This window comes from Peromyscus leucopus, chromosome 22 (genome assembly GCF_004664715.2).
Source record: "Peromyscus leucopus breed LL Stock chromosome 22, UCI_PerLeu_2.1, whole genome shotgun sequence".
Taxonomy (NCBI): domain Eukaryota; kingdom Metazoa; phylum Chordata; class Mammalia; order Rodentia; family Cricetidae; genus Peromyscus; species Peromyscus leucopus.
Window position 1 is genome coordinate 8,417,152 of NC_051081.1, and position 20,656 is coordinate 8,437,807.

Here is a 20,656-nt window from a genome sequence, read left to right on the forward strand (position 1 = left end):
CAGTTATTATGGATTGGAACCCTATCTTATGTACAACAAAGTATGAGATGGGTTGAATGCATCGGGCTAGAAGGACAGAGAGGAAGGCTGAGGCCATTTATGGCTAATGTAGCAGTGAATCTATGGGGTCATGATTTGTTTCACCAATTGAATACTTAGATTAATATTCCTCCATTCTTCGAAACAGACCATAAACCAATCCATACTTCTGGGAAGAATATCATAAGACACTATAAAAAGCAGTCACTGACCACTCAGGCTGTACAAAAACAGGGTACAACAGTTGTTGAGCTCTCAGAGGTACCAAAGGCCCTACCCTTAAAATGGCTAAGTGACAAACCTGTCTGGGATGGGTGGCCTATGACATCAGAGAAACTACAGGCCTTAGAACAGCTGGTTCAGGAGCAGCTAAATGCTCAACATATTGAAGAATCAGCCAGCTCTTGGAATTTTGTATTATTAAAAAGAAATCAGGGAAATGGAGATTGTTGACAGATCTGAGAGCCATGTATAAAGTAATTCAGCCAATGGGCTCTCTACAGCCTGGGATGCCTTTGCCTTCTCTATTACCTAAAGAATGGCCTATTATAGTTATTGATTTAAAAGACTTTTTTTAAAAAAACAAAACCATGCCTCTACAAGAAAAGGATAGAAAAAATGGCCTTCACTGTACCTACTTATAATAATTCTCAGCCAATTAAGAGATATCAATGGAGGGTTAATGTTAAATAACATTAACAGGGAATGTTAAATAGCCCCCAAACTGTGCCACTATTTTGTGCAAAAACCATTGGAAATAATTCAAGTACAGTTTCCACAATCTATAATTTACCATTATATGGATGGTATCTTATTCGCTGATTCAAATGTAGATACTTTGGAAAAAATGTTTGAAGAAGTAAAGAAAGCTTTGCCTCACTGGAGATTACAAATTGCTCCTGAAAAAAATATAAAGAGGAGTTTTTATTAATTATTTGGGATATAAAATAGGTCTAAAAAATTAGACCCCAAAAGGTACAAGTCAAGAAAGATAGATTACAGACTCTTAATGACTTTCAAAGATTGCTAGGAGACATTTTCAATTTGTGGCACAACTGTGGTAAGTCCTCATGAACTGATAAGTTGCTACATATCCTAGAAGGGGACAAGGACTTAAATGGTCTGAGAGAATTACCAGCCGAAGCTGAGAAGGAATTGGCTCTAGTGGAAAAGAAAATATGAGAGGCACATGTGGACCATGTGACTCCAGAGCTTAACTGCATTCTGATTATATTACTTTCTAGGCAATCCCCTGCAGGGATGTTGATACAGATGGAAGATATTATATTGGAATGGATATTTCTACCACATAAACAGCAAGAAATTAAAGACATATGTGGAAAAGATTTCTGATTTGATTTTAAAGGAAAATTAAGACTTCACCAAATGACAGCAATGGACCCAGCAGAAATTACAGTACCTTTAACTAATGAGGAAATTTCATCTTTAGGAAAGATAATGAATATTGGCAAAGAGCTTGCAGTAATTTTTTTTGAAAGATTTATAACAGTTATTCTAAAAGTGAGAGAATCAAATTCATAAAAAGAACCAGTTGAGTCCTTTCTCACATTGTATGGAGAACACCAATCTCTGGAGTCCCTATGTTCTTTATGGATGCAAATAAATCAGGAAAGGCAAGATACAGAGCAGGATATTTAAGTAAAGTGGTTCAAAGCACTTACAATTCTGTACAAAAGTCATAATTGTATGGCATTCTTATGGTACTAATGGACTTTCCAGAACCTCTCAATATAGTTACTGACTCTCAATATGCAGAAAGAGTTGCTTTACAATCTGAAACTGCTGAATTTATTCCTCATAAAAATAGATTTAACTTTGCTACTTATACAATTACAGGAAATAATCAGAAATAGGGATCATCCTACATATATAACACACACCAGATCCCATATAGGTAGGTCTGCCAGTCCTCTAGCACAAGGTAATGAGGAAATTGATTGATTATTAGTAGGAAGTATGCTGGAGGCCTCAGAATTTTATTTAAAAAAATCATGTTCATGACAAAAGTTTAAAAAGAGATTTTTCTATTACTTGGCAACAAGGCAAGGAAATAGTGAAAAAACATGTCTTACTTGTTCCTTCTACAACTAAACTCCTTTACCTGCAGGAAGTAATCCTAAAGGAATTCAGAGAAATGAAATTTGACAGATGGATGTGTTTCATTTTGCAGAATTTGGAAAACTGAAATATGTACACCACACAATAATGATACATTTTCAGGATTCCAATGGGCAACTGTTCTGAAAAGGTTGATTTTGTAATTACACACCTATTAGAAGTCGTGGCCATAATGGGCATACCTGTTCTCTCTCTCTCTCTCTCTCTCTCTCTCTCTCTCTCTCTCTCTCTCTCTCTCTCTCTCTCTCCATAGGGAGAAACTGAGTAGAAAAAGAGCCTATAGAATGAGAAAAGTCTTCCAAACTAGAGTTGACTGAGGATTAATAAGTAGAATATGTAAAGAACTAAAAAAAGAAAAAAATTGAACAAGCCAAAGAATCCATATTAGACTGAACTTGTTTCGGTGACTGAAGCCGATGCAGTAACTGCTGCTGCTGCAGAATCCACCAGACACTCAAAGACTGAAACCAGGTGAACAGACCTCTACTAGGAAATCTACAAAAATTGTGCTGGTAAGTAGTTTATCCAGTATTTCCCCAGGAAGTGCTGCTGGGACCAACACCATCACCCCAAAAGGAAACTAAAACTTTGAACTAAGTTCAAATTCTAAACAGTGCTTCAGGCACCACAGACTCCATCGACTGTGTTTTATTTTGTCTCTACTATTCCCAGTTCATTTAATGGACTTGACTTTGGCAGCAAGAACTCAAAAAGAAATAGAACTGGGAATATGTAGAGGGTATTTGCCATAATAAATCTGGTCCCATTGAAGGCATACAGGAATGGTTCAACAAGCATAAATCAATAAATGTATTTCATTATATAAATGGACCCAAGGATGTAAATCACATGATTAGAGTGTACAAAAGACCTTTGGCAAAATCATAAAACCTTTTATGATAAAGTCCCTGGGGACACTAGAAAGGGATGGAATATATCTCAACAGTTATAAATGAAAAATCTATAGCCACTAGTGAAAACCACAATGCATTCCAAGTAAGATCATGAACAAGACAAAGGAATCACCTGTCACTATTCCTATTCATTATAATGATTGAAGTACTAAAGTAATAAAAGACAGAAATAAAAGTGATAAATAGGAATGGGAGAGGTCAAAGTATCCCTATTTGGAGATGCTATATTCTATATATGAAAGAACCATACCTTGATACACTCAGGAGTCCCAAAAAAGTGCTAAACTGAAAGTCATACTATTTATGCAGAGGACCTGGTGCAGAGTCATGTAGGTCCTGTGATTGCTGCTTCAATTTCTGTGAATTTCTGTGAGCCCTGCTTAGTTGATTCAGAGGGCCTTGTTCTCCTGTTTTCCTCCATCCCCTCTGGCTTTTACATTCTTTCTGCCTCCTGTTCTACAAGGTTCCCTGAGCACTGAGGGGAGGGATTTGATGGGACATCCCATTTAGACTCTTTTCATTTAATGTCTGGCTGTGGGTCTCTGTTATTTGTTCCCATGTGCTGCAGGAAGAAGCATCTCTGATAATGACCAAGGAACTGATCTGTGAGTATAGCATAATATCATTGTTATTAATAAGGTTGCCTTTCTCTTTTTAGACTAGTAGTGTTCGGTTTTCTCCTAGGTCTCTGGGATATCTAATCTCTGGTTCTTGGTCACCCAGTTTCAGTTCTGTGTCAATGGGTTCTGTCTTGAGGAGTGGGGCTTGTGTCAAAGCAGACATTGGTTGGTTATTCCCGCAAGTTTTGTGCAATCATTGCCCTAGCATACTTTGCAGGCAGGATAGATTGTAGATCACAGGGTTTGTGGCTGGGTTGGTGTTTATGTTTCTCTTCAAGTAGCCTGCAGAGTACCTTCCCATACCAAAGACAATAGAAGGTGGCAGTGAAGGTTCTGTGTAGGCACCAGCTCGATTTCTCCATGTTTAATGAGTTGTGTGCGTGTTATTTTCAGTAATGGGGCTTTGCTGTCAGTTTGTGTGTGTGTGTGGGTTGTCTGGGGAATTCCATGAACTATGATCCCAATTAGTCTTATCAAATAAAAATCTGCAGTCAGATATCAAGGTAAATGCTGGAAGATCAGAGAAGCAAAGGAGCAGCCAGTCACTTCTTACCTCTCCGAATCCTCAGACAGAAAGAGGCCAAGATCCTGTCTCCACCTGCCTTATATTCCCATCTCCACCTGATTGTGCTGGGATTAAAGATGTGAGCCTCCCAAACACAGGAATCAAAGGCATGAGCCTCCCAAGTGCTAAGAAAAAAGACATGAACCTCCCTAGTGCTGGGATCAAAGGTGTGAACCTCCCAAAGGCTGAGATTAAAGATGTGAGCCACCACTGCCTAGCCTCTATGGTTAACTAGTGGTTAGCTCCACTCTCTGCTCTCCAGGCAAGCTTTATTTGTCAGAACACAAACAAAATATCACACATTTCCATAGGACCCCTTTGGCCAACAACTCAATTGGATGTGTGCCTGTACTGGAAGCTTCATTGGGTGAAGATGCATGAGAGATGCATGCCTGGTTCTTCAAACCCAGTTTTAAAGCCTGTGTGGCCAGTGAGGCCATTAGGTCCTGGAGGAAGGGCCTTCTTACTATATAGATACATGGCCACTTTGTCCAACCATCTTGTAAGTATTACCACCCAGATATTAATACACACATCCTTCATTAGAGATGCTTCTTATTGTAGGAGGCAATGGCTTAGAAACCCCATGACTGAGCAAGTACCATGAATATGTAAGAAACTAATTACACTCAGTGGGGCACACACAGAACATGGAAACAAGAAGGGGACTTGTTAAGTATCCCAGCAACAGAGGGATGGAGATGAAAAGAGAATGTGGAAGAGAAAAGGACTAAGATTAATTATATAAGTATATAAAACTGTCAGAAAAAATTAAGAGCAAGAAAGGGCCAGAGAGATGGTTCAGCAGTTAAGAGCTCTTGCTGGTCTTCAGAAGACTTGAGTTCAGTTTCCAGCACCCATTTCAGCTGTTTAACAACAACCTATAACTCCAACTCCATGGATCTGATGATTGTGGCCTCTACAGGCACCATTATGAAGGTGAGCTTAAATATATGCCCTTGCCAGTAATAATTTTTTAGTAGTTTTTTTTTTTTTTTTTTAAAAAAAACTAAAACACACAGCCAAGCATACTGGTTCATGCTTTTTTTATTATTTGTTTTATTTTATTTTATTTTGTTCAGTATCCGTAGAGACTGTCAAAAACTGCCAATGCTGACTATATTGCAAGTCATCACGGTGGGGTATTGGGAAAAGTTTTCAATTAGCAATAATCGCATCTTGGATAAACCTCATTGGCTACAATACTGCCACTGTGCAAAGCTGGTTCATGCTTTTAATCCTGGCATTTGGAAGTCAGAAACCAGTAAATCTATATGTTTGAGGCCAGACTCTCCTACATAGCACCAGGACAGCCATAGTTACACTATGAGATCTTTCCTCAAAACAAAACAAAAACCAAGTAAACCATCAAAAAACCCAACCAAATAAATAACTGTAAAACACATATACAAAAATCTCATTTGAGCCAAGTGTAGTGGTGCAAGCTTTAATTCCAACTCTTTGGAGGCAAAGGCACGAACTATGTGAGTTCTAGACCAGCCATGCCTATATAGTGAGATCCTGTCTACAAACAAAAAAGAAACAAAACAATATTAGAGCACCCCATACATTGAAAAGCTGAAAATATAAACTTTATGTAAACACCACAAAAATTCCCTTTTTCATATAAATGTAAGGAAATTGCAAAAGAATTAGTAAGTTTTCAAAAATATGACATTTAATGAAAAAATACTTTTAAGAAGCATACATTTTTACTTTCAAATGAACCACATTACCAACAAAGTAGGTAAAATTAAGTCTACTGTTTTATTACAAATTCACCTCAGTTCAATGAATCCAACAGCTCTACAGTAAAGTTGAGAAAGTAATATCTCACTTCATTTAAACAATACCCATTGAACTTAATTAACCAAACTTACATCACCTCAACGCAAATGTTTTTTATATGGTTGCTATTGTTAGAGACAGTGTCTTGGTGGCTTCAGCATTCCAAGCACTAGGCAATACAGGCAGGCAAAATTATGACATTATTCACCAAATCTTATTTCAAAACTATAAAAAACAATAATACAAACTAAAGGTCTCATATAAGAATTGAACAAGAAAAATGCTCATAATTTTATTGTACTCCATTATTTCCAGAAATATTCTGTGCAAATAAATTTGTTCAGTCTCCACATTTATTACTCTTATAAGACTGAACTACATAATATTTCATAAATTTTCTGATTTGAATAAACACAGCTTTCTCCTAGTTGCTTTATTCACATAATTATTTAAAGATGTGTTTTTATTTGTATGTATGTGTATCACATGTGTTTTGTACTTGCAGAGGCTAGAAGAGGGCATCACAATTCTTGGATTTGGAAATACAGGTGGTTATGAGCCACAGTCTGTGGATGTTGAGAAACAAACTCAGGTTCTCGGGCGGAACAGTATGTGCTTTGAACAGATGAACCATCTTTTCTTTTTGTAAAGAAAATTCCACTTGCTTACAACTGGTTAAAGTCCCATATGGTGTTCAAACCCACTATATCCATTATAGTTCTCTAATCTCTCCATCCCCACTTCACCCAGTGCTAGACTAAAAGGCATGCCCACCATGCCCAGTGCAATAGGATTTTTATCCTATATATGTTTGCATATTGAGGCTACCACTACACTTTTTAAGCTTTCAGTTACTCTCCACTGTTTTCTTTTAATAAATATTGCGCTTGTGTGTGAGCCCATGTGTGTTCATGGAACTCAGAGGTAAACTTTGGGAATAATTCTCTAGTTCCACCATATGGGACCCTGGAATGGAACTCAGATGATCAGACTTAGAAATAAGCACCTTTACCCAGAGCCTTTCTTATGAGATGTTCACAGTTTTCTTTCATACTTCACACTATAAGTAAGTTGTCCATAGACAAGGCCACCAGATATACTGCTGCGAATTCTTCAGTTCTTTTCTGTTGGCTCTTTCGTGCATATAAAGGGATGTGGAACACATAAAAGCGTCTCTATTTTTACATGTGTAAGTTTTCTCTCCAATGAATTCTTTCATGCTTCACAAGATAGCTGCAATCACTAAATGCTTTCCCACATTTTTTACATACATAGGGTTTCTCTCCCGTATGAATTCGTTCATGACGGTAACGGGCACTCTGATGTGTAAAGGCTTTTCCGCAATGCTTACATATATAAGGTTTCTCTCCAGTGTGAGTTCTTTCATGGTTGCGAAGGTATGTGGAACACCTAAATGCTTTTCCACAGTGTTTACACACATAAGGTTTCTCTCCAGTATGAGTTCTTTCATGATTGTAACAAGCCTTACGTTGAATGAAAGCTTTCCCGCAATACTTACATGGGTAAGGTTTCTCCCCAGTGTGGATCTTTTCATGGCTGATAAGATGACTGGAATGAATGAATGCTTTCCCACATTTTTTACATACATATGGTTTCTCCCCAGTATGAATTCTTTCATGACTGTAACGGGTACTGGAATGGGTGAAGGCTTTCCCACAATGCTTACATGTGTAAGGTTTCTCTCCAGTGTGAGTTCTTTCATGGTTTCGAAGGCATGTGGACCATGTAAATGCCTTCCCACACTGTTTACATACATAAGGCTTTTCTCCAGTGTGAGTTCTTTCATGATTGTAACAAGCATCACGCTGGATGAAGGATTTGCCACACTGCTTACATGCATAAGGTTTTTCTCCAGTGTGAATTCTTTCATGGTTGCGAAGGGATGTAGAACAAGTAAATGCTTTCCCACATTGCTTGCAAACATAGGGTTTCTCTTCAGTGTGAATTATTTCATGTCTGTAACAGGCACTGTGATGGCTGAATGCTTTTCCACAATGCTTACACGCATAAGGTTTCTCTCCAGTGTGAATTCTTTCATGGACAAGAAGGTGTGATGAACGAATAAATGCTTTGCCACATTGCTTACACACATAGGGTGCATCTCCACTGTGAATTCTTTCATGTTTCTGAAGGTATGAATAATGTCTAAATGTTTTTCCACACTGATTACACACATAACATTTCTCTCCAGGATGAATTTTTTCATGGTAGACAAGTTGACTGAAATTAATAAAGGCTTCTCCACATTGCTTACACATAAATGGTTTCACTCCAGTGTCGATTCTTTCATACATTTGAAAGTAACTGTATTTCCCGATGGCTTTTTCAAACTGATTATATTTGTGACATGTACCTTCACTGTAAATTTGCTCATAATTTTGATCAGAAGTATGAATACTATAGGCTTCATTAGATTGTTTCTTTTTATAAATTATCTGCCTAGGACTTTTGAGTACCTGAAAGGACTGAAAAGAAGTGAAATCTGTATAACGTTTCTCATGTTGAAAAGATACCTCCACATGTCCCTTGCTGTCAAATGGTTTCTCTCCAATTTCAACTGTGAGATGCACACCTGAGGGTAAATGACCAATGGTGTCTCTTGCACATACATTTCTTTCATGTACTGCTGTTACAGAAGGCATGTCCTCATTAACAATATATTCTGGAATCTGGTGGTGGGTTTCTCCACACTGACAACCATCTCCATATTTACATTCTCTTTCAATCACTGGAGTTCTGCAAAAAGATGAAAAGAGCATAACTAATATTTTATGATTAGCCAACAGAAGCATTGGAGGCTGGATGCTGTGTCTCATTCCCATTAATTCACATTAATAGAGTACTTAGGAGGAAGCAGTAGAATGATACCAACTTTGAGGTTCACATAAAAAGAGCTTGATTTAAGGGACAATACTAGTGTTGACTTTGCTTTTAATAAGGAGTTTTTCTACAAGAGTGTGGCCCCTTATGGGTTCCTCATGACACATTGGAATATCCCACACCCACTGCTATATGGGCAATACTAATTGGAGTCAATGAGTTATTTAAAAAACAAAATAAAACAAAAACTTATTTTAAAAAGAAGACATGTAGTTACTGCAACAGGGATCTGAGGAAGGATGCCGGAGGAGTTGAAGAGGAAGGAGAAGGATAGATCTATGATTAGATACGTTGCATACATGTCTGAAATTACCAAAGAATAAGTTTTTAAAATGTCTATACCAGTTAACAATGGGGAAACTTATTTATGGAAAGGATGTGGATCAAGCATGATAAAATTTGAAATACCTGAGTAACCTTCATGAGATTTATTGAAGCTAGATCCCAATTTAAAACTGAAATTCACTGTACTTAACATAGAGGCATATATACAAAATCCTTAAGACAACCTGATAAAAATATATTAAACACTTTTGTGCATGAAGAGAAGTCTGTATATCTCAAATCATCGGAAAATATCTTACATGGCCCAATGTTGTAATACACTTGGGAACTATTAAGAGATTACAGAGGTGGAATTCTCAACAATACTGGATGCACAAACTCAATCCAGGTTTTAGAAAAATTTGTCATAGAAGCATTTTACATTTAGATGTAGTTGGATCACTGGTTTGATTTTCATATTTCCTAAAACAAATTGCAAACATTTGATGCAAATACCCCCTTTTGAGTGTGAATTACCGCAGACGACTTCTGACATTTGCACACTCTTCTTCAATGTTTTCTTCTGTTCTCCCTGGAAGTAAATCAAAAGAAATCATTATGACTTACCCAACACTAGAAAACACTTATTATAGTCTATCTTTTACTGTGTTATAATAACCTGGCATGCTACAGTCACCATAATGTCCCCTTTCAATATTTCAATTAATGAAGCTACAGAGAGAAGCAAGAAATAGCTGTTGTCTCACTAAATGAGAAAAGAATCATGGTGTTTTTTTTTTACCTATGGAGATCAGGTTCATAAAGGTTTCTGTCATCACATCTCTGTAGAGCTTCTTTTGACTAAAATCCAACAAAGCCCACTCTCCTGGGCTGAAGTTCACAGCCACATCATCAAAAGTCACTGGCTCCTAAAATAACAGGGAAATGGTTAGCATTAATTGCCAATTTGGCAAGATCTGCCACCTTGACAGGACCAGGCCATCATAGTGAAAGCTGGAAGACAAGAATGCTGACAGAAATGCAGACAGGTAAATGTCTGCATTTTAGAGAAAAATTATAACTCCATCAGGAAGTGAGATAGAGGTCATTCATTTCCTACTTTGCCACAAATCTGGATTCATTTTGCCCAGGGCTTAAGAACCTAGATGAAGTTGAATATAAGATAATGAACTAATTTATTTGCCAGAGGAAAGGGGTGTATGCAATCTTAAAGTTTTGGACAAGCAGATTACAGACAACAAAGCAGCTGTGTTGTTAAAGGGATTAGCACTGGACACTGGGACAATAGAGAGGCAGCAAGCATAGGGAATAACTGAACAATGTGAGACTCTACTGGGCTTAGACAGTGCAAATATCCCTTTCTGAAAAATGTACCTACTAATTTATTGACAACTTATTGTAATATCCTCTATGCATTAGGATGCAAATATGCCTGCTTTAAACAATTAAAATACATTATTTCACTTAGCAACACCTTGGTAATGTCTGGACTCCATTCAAATACAAATTAGAACACACCTGACTGTGGGTTGACCTGACACGAACTAGTTTTAGGTACATGGGCATTAAGGCAAACACTGAAAATGAACCCATAAGAATAATCAATCTTGTTTTCTCTATCTTACACCTATGCATAACTGGGAATGCGTATGATCAAATTCTGATGAATTGTGGAAAAGGAGGTGTGCAGTGAACAGACTTACCCCAAACTCAGAACCATCTGTGCATGCTACCCTCCTCAGGAGCCAAACTCCTCCTCCTTTCCAACTCCATAACAAAAGGAGGCCAGAACCAATAATTGAGATTCTTGAGAACCCTCACTTCTCAGGACTGAACCAAACTTAGCAGCTACTTGGTTTTACAATGCTTGTTTTAGGGCTGGAGAATTGGCTCAGCAGTTAAGAATAATAGCTGCTCTACCAGGTGGTGGTGCACACCTTAAATCTTAGCACTTGGGAGGCAAAGGCAGGGAGATCTATTTGAGTCTGATCTACAGAGCAAATTTCAGGACTGCTAGGGCTACAGAGAAACCCTGTCTCAAAAGAACAAAACAAAAGAGTAATCGCTGCTCTTAAATATGAGTCTAGTTTGTTCCCAGCACCCATATCCAGGAGGCTCACAACTGCATGTAACTGCACTCCAGGGAATCTGACAACTTATTTGGTCATCCGCTGGCACCAACAAACACTCTCATGCACACTGACATATATGTATATATATAATTAAAAAGAAAATATGTCTTTTCATAAAAACCAGGATTTTTTTTTCCTTTTCCATTTTCTCTTCCTTCTTGTGATCTCACGTGTGTGTGAGTTACAGAGCATCATTGCTTCAGTAACTTCAGTGTGTGATTATAGAGACAAGCAGAAAAGTAAAAGGAGAAAGGAAAACAATTCTTTGTGGGTATAGATAACAGAAAACAACTACAAGCTATTGTGTTGCTGGCCACATGTAATACTGAGAAATCATGGTGAAAAACAGCTCCGGTCTGGGCCTTGGAGCCTGGAGCAAACTAAGTCTGTCCTCCCATGGCATAATTGCTCTGTCACAAGCTTCACAACCATCTCAAGAGAGCAAGGCCCTGACTGGGGACCATTTACTCCTTAGGTTTTCCTTGAGTACTCCTTTTCTCTTTAAAACTCCTGCTGTCTGACCACAACATGACACAGTTAAGAGTCAGTAGGTGTCAGCCCATTACAGGATAACCAGGTCACTAACTGGGGAATCAGACCTTTCCTGAAGTAAGACAAACTGTTAGATCAATGTCTGTCTGTCTAATATGAGCAATTTTCATCCTTTCTGTGGCTTTACATCTTGTGACTTCTTCAACTACCCCATCCTTTTAAACTAATACAATATATACAGGTCTTTTTTGTAACATAAATTGCTATAATCTGATCACGCTAATTACGGAGTAATAACAATATTATTGATTATTTCTCTCCCCTTTCCTAATTAAACCCAAAGGAAACAGGTTCTCTCATATCACAGCATTTCTTGGACTTTCTTTACTGGATATATGGCCTGGCATATAAGTCATCACTCCTACCAATATATAAACCTCTTCCCAAACTCTCATTCAAACAGTGACTCAACTCACAAGTCAGTGCCTTTACAGGGGGCTCACTGGGAGACCATGCTCTCCAACTGGAGGTTAACACAAATATATTAAGGTATGAAAGCACAGGAAAGGCTTTAGCAATATGGGACTTCACTTAGCTTGGGCTATGTACACATGTCACTCCAACAGGGCACTTAAGAGCATGGTAGCAACCTAGGACATGCTCCCACAGTCTTGCATCAGGCTACTCATATACTGGTTTCAAATGATGAAATAAGTTACTCCCTTTAGGAAACCCTCATCAAAGACCCATTTCTATTCAAATACAAACAAATACACATCCAAGACATATGGAAATCGGGCCAATCCAGTATTAGCTAGTTTTTGCTGTAAGCTTAATAAGATAAATTATGTCCTCCAAAGGACCTTTTTAAAAAAGGAGAATCCAATATTTACAATCCTATGCCTATGCATACTTAAGAGTGCATATGAGGGGCTGGAGAGATGAATCAGAGGTTAAAAGCACCGGCTGTTCTTCCAGAGGTCCTGAGTTCAATTCCCAGCAACCACATGATGGTTTACAACCATCTGTAATGAAATCTGGTGCCCTCTTCTGGTCTGCAGGGATGCAGGCAGAACACTGCATGCATAATAAATAAATAAATAAATAAACAAACAAACAAATATTTTAAAAAGAGTGCATATGATTAAAACCAGATGCATTATGGAAAATGACATATTAAGTCTCATCAAGGGTAGTTCTCTGCTAACAATGAATATGTGATTTTATGGAAGAAAATAAGTGGAAAAAGACACAAAGAAAGCAGTTAACATATTCTTTGTTTTATTTTTAGACAAGATTTCTCTGTGTAACAGCCTTGGCTGTCTTGGAACTCACTCTGTAGACTAGGCTGGCCTAGAGCTCACAGAGATCCACTTGCCTCTGCCTTCTGAGTGCTGGGACTAAGGTTTGGGCCACCACACCTGGCAAGTGCACATATTTGTTGGTGGCCATGTTAAAGGAGCAGCAGATAGCAACTGACTTTAGTAGTTTGGCCTACCAGAATGCAAGACGCTGATTAGTGAATCTTGGATAGTCAAGGCCCCCAGGGCTTCGGCTCCAGAATGTTTCTTGCTATTGCTGTATCTTTGCATGTTTTCCACTGCCATTTTTCTTTGGTATCTGGCATGGTGTGACTGGGTGTGTGGGGGATCCCCACTACCTTTAATGTAGTGTGATTATCTCATGGGAATATCCCATTCTACTGGGCATTTTTACCTGTGGATTATTATGAAGATGATTTCCTCTTAAGTTGTAGTGTTTAACTGAAGCAACGATTTTTATACAAAAATTGAGTTAAACAGAATTTTGTTGATTGAGGGCTTTTAATAATTATAGTAAGGGACTGTGATAGAGGTTAGTTTAGTGGAAAAATTAATATAGGTGAAACAGGATATGGTGTTGCGTACACCCCTGAAAAAGCAGGGGCTGCAGAGGGTAGAAAGTAAGAACAAGGAAGAGTCTCTCAGCTAGGACTTAGGAGTTTCCCTTGAGAAGCCATGTAGACTGTGACTTAGGTTAATAGCTAAGAAAAACAATTGGGTACCAGAAGCTAAGGTAGCTCAAGTTCTTTTAATGTTAATGTTGGTAGATGTATCCATGGGTTTCGGTCTGCATCATAGCTAAAACAAAGCTTTAAATAATGACTTAAGGTTAAGATGTTTTTGTTAATGGCTTTGAGGTAGCAAATCTTGGGGAACAATTTAAAAACTGTAAAGGCACACTTTTAATAATTGAACAAGGGACTCACTGAGGTCAGGGAACAGGAATAGTGGCAGCCTGGCTATTGCTGGCTGATGTGCCTTTCTTGCTAAGATGGATTGGTGTTCAAAAGTGATGATTAATTCCTTGTCCCCATTTCTGCCCTCAGCTTCCTGATATAAAAAAGTGTTGATGAATGGGTATGCATACTAAGGATTGAAAGCAGAGCTGACTGTTTTTCATACATAAAAGTTTGGATTTGTGATTCTTTTAAGATTTTTTTTAATAAGATTACCTTTTTAGATAAATAATAAAATGATTGGTTTTTTTGTAACTGCAAAATGCAATCTGCCAGCAAAAAAACTGGCTGAGAAAAACACCATGCTTGCTTATACTCTGTTAATCTATAACAAGTTGCTTAGGTATAAATGTATATGTGTTCTTGGGATAACTTGTTTTTCACCTGTAATACATAAAATGTTTAATCATATAAGGGATATGGGAAATATGTTGTTTTTTTACTTGTATTCACTATAATCATTCTTTTAAGAAATAATGAAACCACATTGTAATTTTTATACTGCTTGAAAGATTTTGCTGGGGTATATAAGCTGTAAGGGAAAAATAAAGTTAGTTAGAAACAAGACATCAATAGAAACAGAAGTGTAGTTGTGCGGTCACTACACGAGTGTGTGGTTTCACCAGGATCCGTGGAATGAAGACACAGAGGCATCTTAAGAATGAATCTAGGCTTTCATGGCTGCAGGGGGGGTCCAGCCTCGAAGGACTGAAGCACTAACCCTTTGCCTAGGGCATATTTATTTACTCCATTTTACAGTTTAGATAGTTAATTTCCGTACCTTCAAAGCAACCCAAAAGGAGCTCCCAGAGACCAAATGCTAGGTGCAAATTAATTGATTTTTCAGGTACTTGGTTTTCAGGGTTTCCTGGACCAAGTTTTGCATAGGCCTTTGATCCTTGGAGGACTCTCTGATCCTTGATTCTCAAACAAGATTCGCACAGGGTGATAAGAGAAACAAAAGGTAAGAGAAACAAAAGGTGTGGTTAAACAAAAGAAGGATTAGGTCTAGGTGCTGCTCTCTAGAGCCAAGCCAGGAGCTCAGCAGGAATGCCACTACACAGAAGGGATATAGCTGGATAGAAGTAAGAAAAGAAATAAAGAAGAGAGATGATAGAGAGACCCAAAGTTGTGTGTGTGTGTGTGTGTGTGTGTGTGTGTGTGTGTGTGTGTTCCTTTTTCACTAGCCTCAGAAAGTTAAGTTTTGCCCCCCCCACTCAATGGCCCCAGAGAATTAAGTTTTACTCCCTCAGAAAAGTCAGGTTGAATGATTAGTTCACTGACTCTATGAATGCCCCTCAATCCTGCTGAAGGCTCGTCCTTACAAATGGAATACATATTCTTAGGACCTTAATGTCACACACCAAAACAAACTCTTTATCATGGATGCATCAAAGTATGAAATTCTCACAATACTTCAGGTTATGCTAGTTAAATTCCAGCACGAATGTGGGAGGGACTCACAAGGGAGAAGGAAAGTCAGTATTTCTTTGTGGCTACTAGTATGCTAATCATGCTCCAGTGGATGAGGCCACATCATCCATTTCATGTGCCATTTCCTAGTGGCCGAGGATGTTGAACACTTTTTAAGTATTTACTAGTCATTTGTATTTCTTCTCATGAGAATGTTCTCTTCAGTTCCACAGTCCACTTTTTTTTTTATTTGCCTTGGTGGTCTTCCTGCATGTATGTCTGTGTAAGGGTGTTGGACCCCCTGGAACTGGAGTTATAGACAGTTTTGAGCTGCCATGTGGGTGGTGAGAATTGAACTGGGGTGCTTTGGAAGTCTGTGCTCTTAACTGCTGAGGCATCTCTCCAACCCCCACAGTCCACTGTTTAATTGGGGTGTTTGATGTCTTGATTTTTAGGTTTTTTTTTTAAATCATTTTATATGTCCTAGACACTAATCCCTTTCAGATGCGTAGCTGAATTTCTCCCATTCTGTGGGTTGCCTCTTCACTCAACTGACTCTTCCTTTTGTTGTACAAAAGATTTTCAGTTTCATAAAATCCTGTTTGCTTTACCTGGAGTCTACTTAGAAAGTCCTTACCTGTGCTTATAAACTGAAGCGCACTTACAACATAATTTTCATCTAGAAATTTCTGGATATCAAGTTGTATATTAAGATCCTTAATCTATTTGGAGTTGTGTTTTGTGCAAAGTGAAAGATAAGGATCTAGTTTCATTTGTCTGCACTTTGCAACTACATTAAGGTTCTATCTCACTCCATTCAAAATGGCTATCTATCATGAGGAATACAAATGACAACAAATGCTGGCCTGGATATAGGTAAAAGGAAGCCCTTGTACTATTGGTGAAAATGTAAACTAGTGCACACCCTCTGGTAATCAGCTTGGAGGTTTCAAAAAAAAGAAAAAGAAAAAGAAAGAAAGAAATCGGGCTGGAAAGATGTTCAGCAGTTAAGAGCACAGGCAGCTCTTGCAGAACTCCCAGGTTATATTCTCAGTGCTCACATGGTATCTCATTAACTGTCTGTAACTTCACTTCCAGGGGACCCAACACCTTCCGGCCTTCATGAACACTTACATACATGCAATATACAGACACACATGTAGGAAAAATACCCATAGAAATAAAAATAAATAAATTTTTTTAAAAAATTGAAATAGATTTGCCATATGGCCCAGCTACACCACTCCTGGGCACACACCCAAAACACGTTGTATCTTATTATAGAGATACTTGCACATCCATGTTCACGGCTGATCAATTCACAATAGATAGGAAAGAGAATCAACCTAGATATTCTTCAACTTATGAATCGATAATGAAATATGGTGTATCTACACAATGGAGAATGAAATAATGAAAACTTCACATAAATGGACAAAACTGAGAAAATTACACTGAGTGAGTTCAATGAGGCTCAAAAAGAGAACCACTAAAAGGTCTTTCTCCTATGCAGTTCCAAGGTTCAAATCTTTCTTGTGTATTTCTAACACTGAGTATATGTGGAGAAGAAGAAAGCAAAAACAGGCTACTAATGGGGAGGATGTACGGGGGTGCAGAATACGATGAAAATGAAAGTAGAGAGGGAAATGCTGGGGACCAAAGGACTCAAACAGGTTTGGCAGTGACAGAGATGGTAAAAAGAGGGGCCAGAATAAAGGTTAAACAAAACGAAGAACACACAAAAGTTATCTGGGCACCAGTGGTCTTGCGATCCAAGTTACATACACATATACTGTAATATACAGAGTGAAAGGGGACAGTAGAACAGATGTCCTATGAATGAACAGTGAGAAAATACTGGAAGCTAAAGGTTTAAGAAGGGATGTGGATGGAGTGTAGGGGAAAGGAGGGGTTAGGAACGGTGTCAGCCAAAACTAAACACATATGGAGTGGTGTTATGAAACAGCACTAGCTTGTAAGCTAATTTAAAATACATTTTTCTTGAAGAAAGTGGGGAACAGAGCCTTACTATGTAACTCCTGTTACCCTTAAACTTTGTATATAGACCAGGCTGGCCACAAACCCACAAAGACCTAAACAAGCAGAAGTACCACACATCAGTGAACAATGCCACTCCCCAAAAGCCATAAGGGGATAAATGAAAATATCAGTGTCAGGCACAAGTCACCACCATATAAGTTATTGATCAGAGAGGCTTCAGTGGCACCCAAACAATATAAGTTACTGCCATTGTTCTGGGTTACCAACCATAGCTAGATGATAAAACCTTACTGTTGAAGACACCACACATTTTGCTTGCATGAGCTGACCAGGAAACTACCAGGAAGCTGTCTGTCTTCCATAGTGCTGAATGATACTCTGAAAGCTGCTGGGGGAGAAGAGGCATAAAATATTTCATCCTGAGCTGAACCTAGGATGCTACAATATTGTCAGACAAGATGTGCCTACTTGAAAGAATGTTTATGGAGCTAAGGAACTGCTGCCAATGAGATTTCAGGCCTGCTGAAGAAGAGGGAAGTCATGTCTGACAATTTAGCAAGCTGAAAAACTACGGTTAGGGATGTCATGGGTCCTAAGGGAGAACCTACTGATGTATTTTTCTAACTGGTCATGTTGACACACTGCCTTCTAAATATTGGTGTTTTCTGTTCATAGACTTCTGCTGCTCCCAACCTCGGTCAAAGGAGCTTCTTACTGTAGCCATGGTAGTTAATACAGAGAAGCATTACTATTTAGGTTATGAAAATAACTGTGTATACTCAACCACAGATGGGACATTATATCAGCCCCCTACTCCCAAGGCCCAGGAAACACTGCAGAAAATCTGAAGTGAAAATGTAAGAGCTGGTGGATGGGGAGCAGTACTATCAAATGCTGTGCTCTGTACTTGACATGGCTATTGCATACATGAATTAACAATAGCCGTGGTTACCCACGCAAGGTCTGCATGAGCTCATGCTAGTGAAAAATTCCAGCAATAGACTTGGGAGTGGTTTCCAAAGCCCCATCCCTAACTGAGAAGCTAGTTTTAGTTGGTAGCTTCTTGGGGAGGAAGAGTCATTTTTCTTTAGAGTGTGGCCTTGGAATGTTTTCCATATTCCTGTATATAACCCATGTACATGTAAACAAGAGCTGCAGTAATTAAATTCAATGGGTTATAAGTAAATTATTTTAGAAACTGACCCTATCTTCATACCTTTCTGAATCTACTTTAACCTTAAGCCTAAAGTATCCTAAAAATATTCTTTTGCTTAATAGTTAAATAACAGAAAGATTTTACATATATAACTCATATGATGTTTTGAAAGATGCATTATGTTGATTATGATAGCTGAGGAAATTAAGCTACATATTGCTGCATAACTATCCTTCCCTATGGTAAAAAGTCTTTCATTAATTTCCACTGCACAAACAATGCCCATCATATTAGATAGAAATCAAGTCATTTCTCCTGTGGCACAGATATTTGCGGTCAAGTTGTTTTGGTTTGTTTTTGAGACAGGACTCATACTCTAAGGCAGGACTTGAAATTCTTTATAGCTTATGATGGCACTGAACTAAGAGCAATCCTCCCGCAGTCTTGCGATTGCTGGGATTTCAGGATTTCACTATGACCAGCAATGGCTAATATTTTTATCTCTTCAACAATGGCACCACAACTACTAAACTCCATCTCTTATATGTGATTATTTTTACCCATAGAAGAAAGACAGTGAGGTTTTCTATTCTGATATTCTCTGTCACTCCCTTTTAATTGGTGTGCACATGCATGCACACACACACACACACACACACACACACACACACACACACACAATATTAACATTTTAATGGCCAATTTTAAGAAAAATGTGTATGTCTTTCATGTGTAGTTGCTTTCATTACAATAAACAAACACCAGGTTTAGCAAAACTTTTCAAAAATCCAAATTCTGGCCTCAGAAATGTTCAATGGAAAAAAATTCAAATTTAAATGTTTCTCCTTCCTCCAAGATGGGGAATTTTGGCCCATTCTTATAGAGGGCGCAATCAAATACTTTTCTTAATCATCATTTTTAAAAGGGCAGAACACATACACATCCCACATGATTTGATTGATGAGTTGATGATTGGGGTGTGGGGATGCAGCCTAAAGCCAAAGCCCTGTCCTTTTTAACTGTAGTACTAAAAAGAATATAATTCAGAAGGGTGATGACAGGAAAAATCTAAAGCAGCCCAGACATATCTGTAAGGACAGACACCACAGTCTGGACTCAGCGTCACCAACCTGCCTCCCAGGTCTCAGGAGACGACTCTCTCTAGGAAGACAGGGACCTGGGACGAAGTAGTTTCCCTGGGACAGAACAGGGCGGGATCCGTTGCCCGGCCACGGCTCTGCACACAATTCCAGTGCTTTGGGGATCAGCGAGCCAGGGCACTCGGCTGGACAGCACCCGGGGAACGGCCAAACAGCAGCGCCGCAGCCTCCGCACTGTCACCAATCCGCCACTTACGACTCCAGGAGCCCAGGGCACACTCACCATTTCCTCTTTCAGATGCATCCAGGTCTTCTTCCGAAACGACCTAAAACCAGGAGAGACAGGTAGTCCAGACGGAACACCATAGGCCTTCTCACAACACAGGACTCAAACATGGCAGCAAGGGCGGGGCCTTCCGAATATACGTGCTCCTCATTGGACGGTTCGTGGAGGGCAGTAACAGCGTCCCGGATTGACGAAAGGTATGGATAGCCTTGAGTTTAACTGCCTGAATTAATAACGTTCCCCTTCCCAAAGGAAGTTAGAATTGCAGGTTCCACTGTACTCCAGGGTTTTTTGTTTGTTTGTTTGTTTGTTGTTTTTTTAAAGCTGGGTTAAGCCTGTCCCGACCAGGTTTACAGCTTCTCATTTAAGGGAACATACTCCAAACTTTTTGGTGCACACACTCGCTTTTTGTGTGAGGTCGGGGGTGAGGGTGGCGGCGGCCTATTTCTTTGATCACAAACAGTGCCCAAGTTTGCCCTGAACAATGCTGATTCAAGTCCTTAGTGGAAAAATCAGAGTCATCGTAGAAGATCCCCAGGTCTGTCCA

The 20,656-nt window shown here is 38.8% G+C and overlaps 1 protein-coding gene and 1 non-coding gene across 3 annotated transcripts; both read right to left on the reverse strand.

Moving 5' to 3' along the window:
- Positions 1-5,359: 5,359 nt before the first annotated feature.
- Positions 5,360-5,500, reverse strand: LOC114680881. The gene has a single exon (XR_003732829.1). It is a non-coding gene; the product is annotated as a U4 spliceosomal RNA (small nuclear RNA).
- Positions 5,501-6,584: 1,084 nt separating this feature from the next.
- On the reverse strand, positions 6,585-20,251 carry LOC114680838 (zinc finger protein OZF-like). Of its 2 annotated transcripts, XM_028854001.2 has the most exons (4): positions 20,107-20,251; positions 10,033-10,159; positions 9,768-9,822; positions 6,585-8,822 (listed from the first exon to the last, which is right to left on the reverse strand). In XM_028854001.2, exons 1-4 carry the CDS (start codon positions 20,125-20,127, stop codon positions 7,247-7,249), a joined length of 1,779 nt encoding a protein of 592 aa, XP_028709834.2. In that variant the 5' UTR covers positions 20,128-20,251; the 3' UTR covers positions 6,585-7,246. The 2 variants fall into 2 exon arrangements, with proteins under 2 accessions (XP_028709834.2, XP_037053819.1); XM_037197924.1 differs by lacking the exon at positions 20,107-20,251 and having other exon boundaries at positions 9,747-9,822; positions 10,033-10,073.
- Between the last annotated feature and the right edge of the window lie 405 nt (positions 20,252-20,656).

Bases quoted from the DNA above. Each gene is read 5' to 3' on its own strand.
- LOC114680838 (XM_028854001.2), bottom strand. From the start codon at position 20,127: ATGCATCTGAAAGAGGAAATG. The intron at 10,160-20,106 runs GTGAGTGTGCCC...CTGTTATTTTAG, and splicing joins TGCATCTGAAAGAGGAAATG to GAGCCAGTGACTTTTGATGA. The intron at 9,823-10,032 runs GTAAAAAAAAAA...ATTTACTTCCAG, and splicing joins TATGAACCTGATCTCCATAG to GGAGAACAGAAGAAAACATT.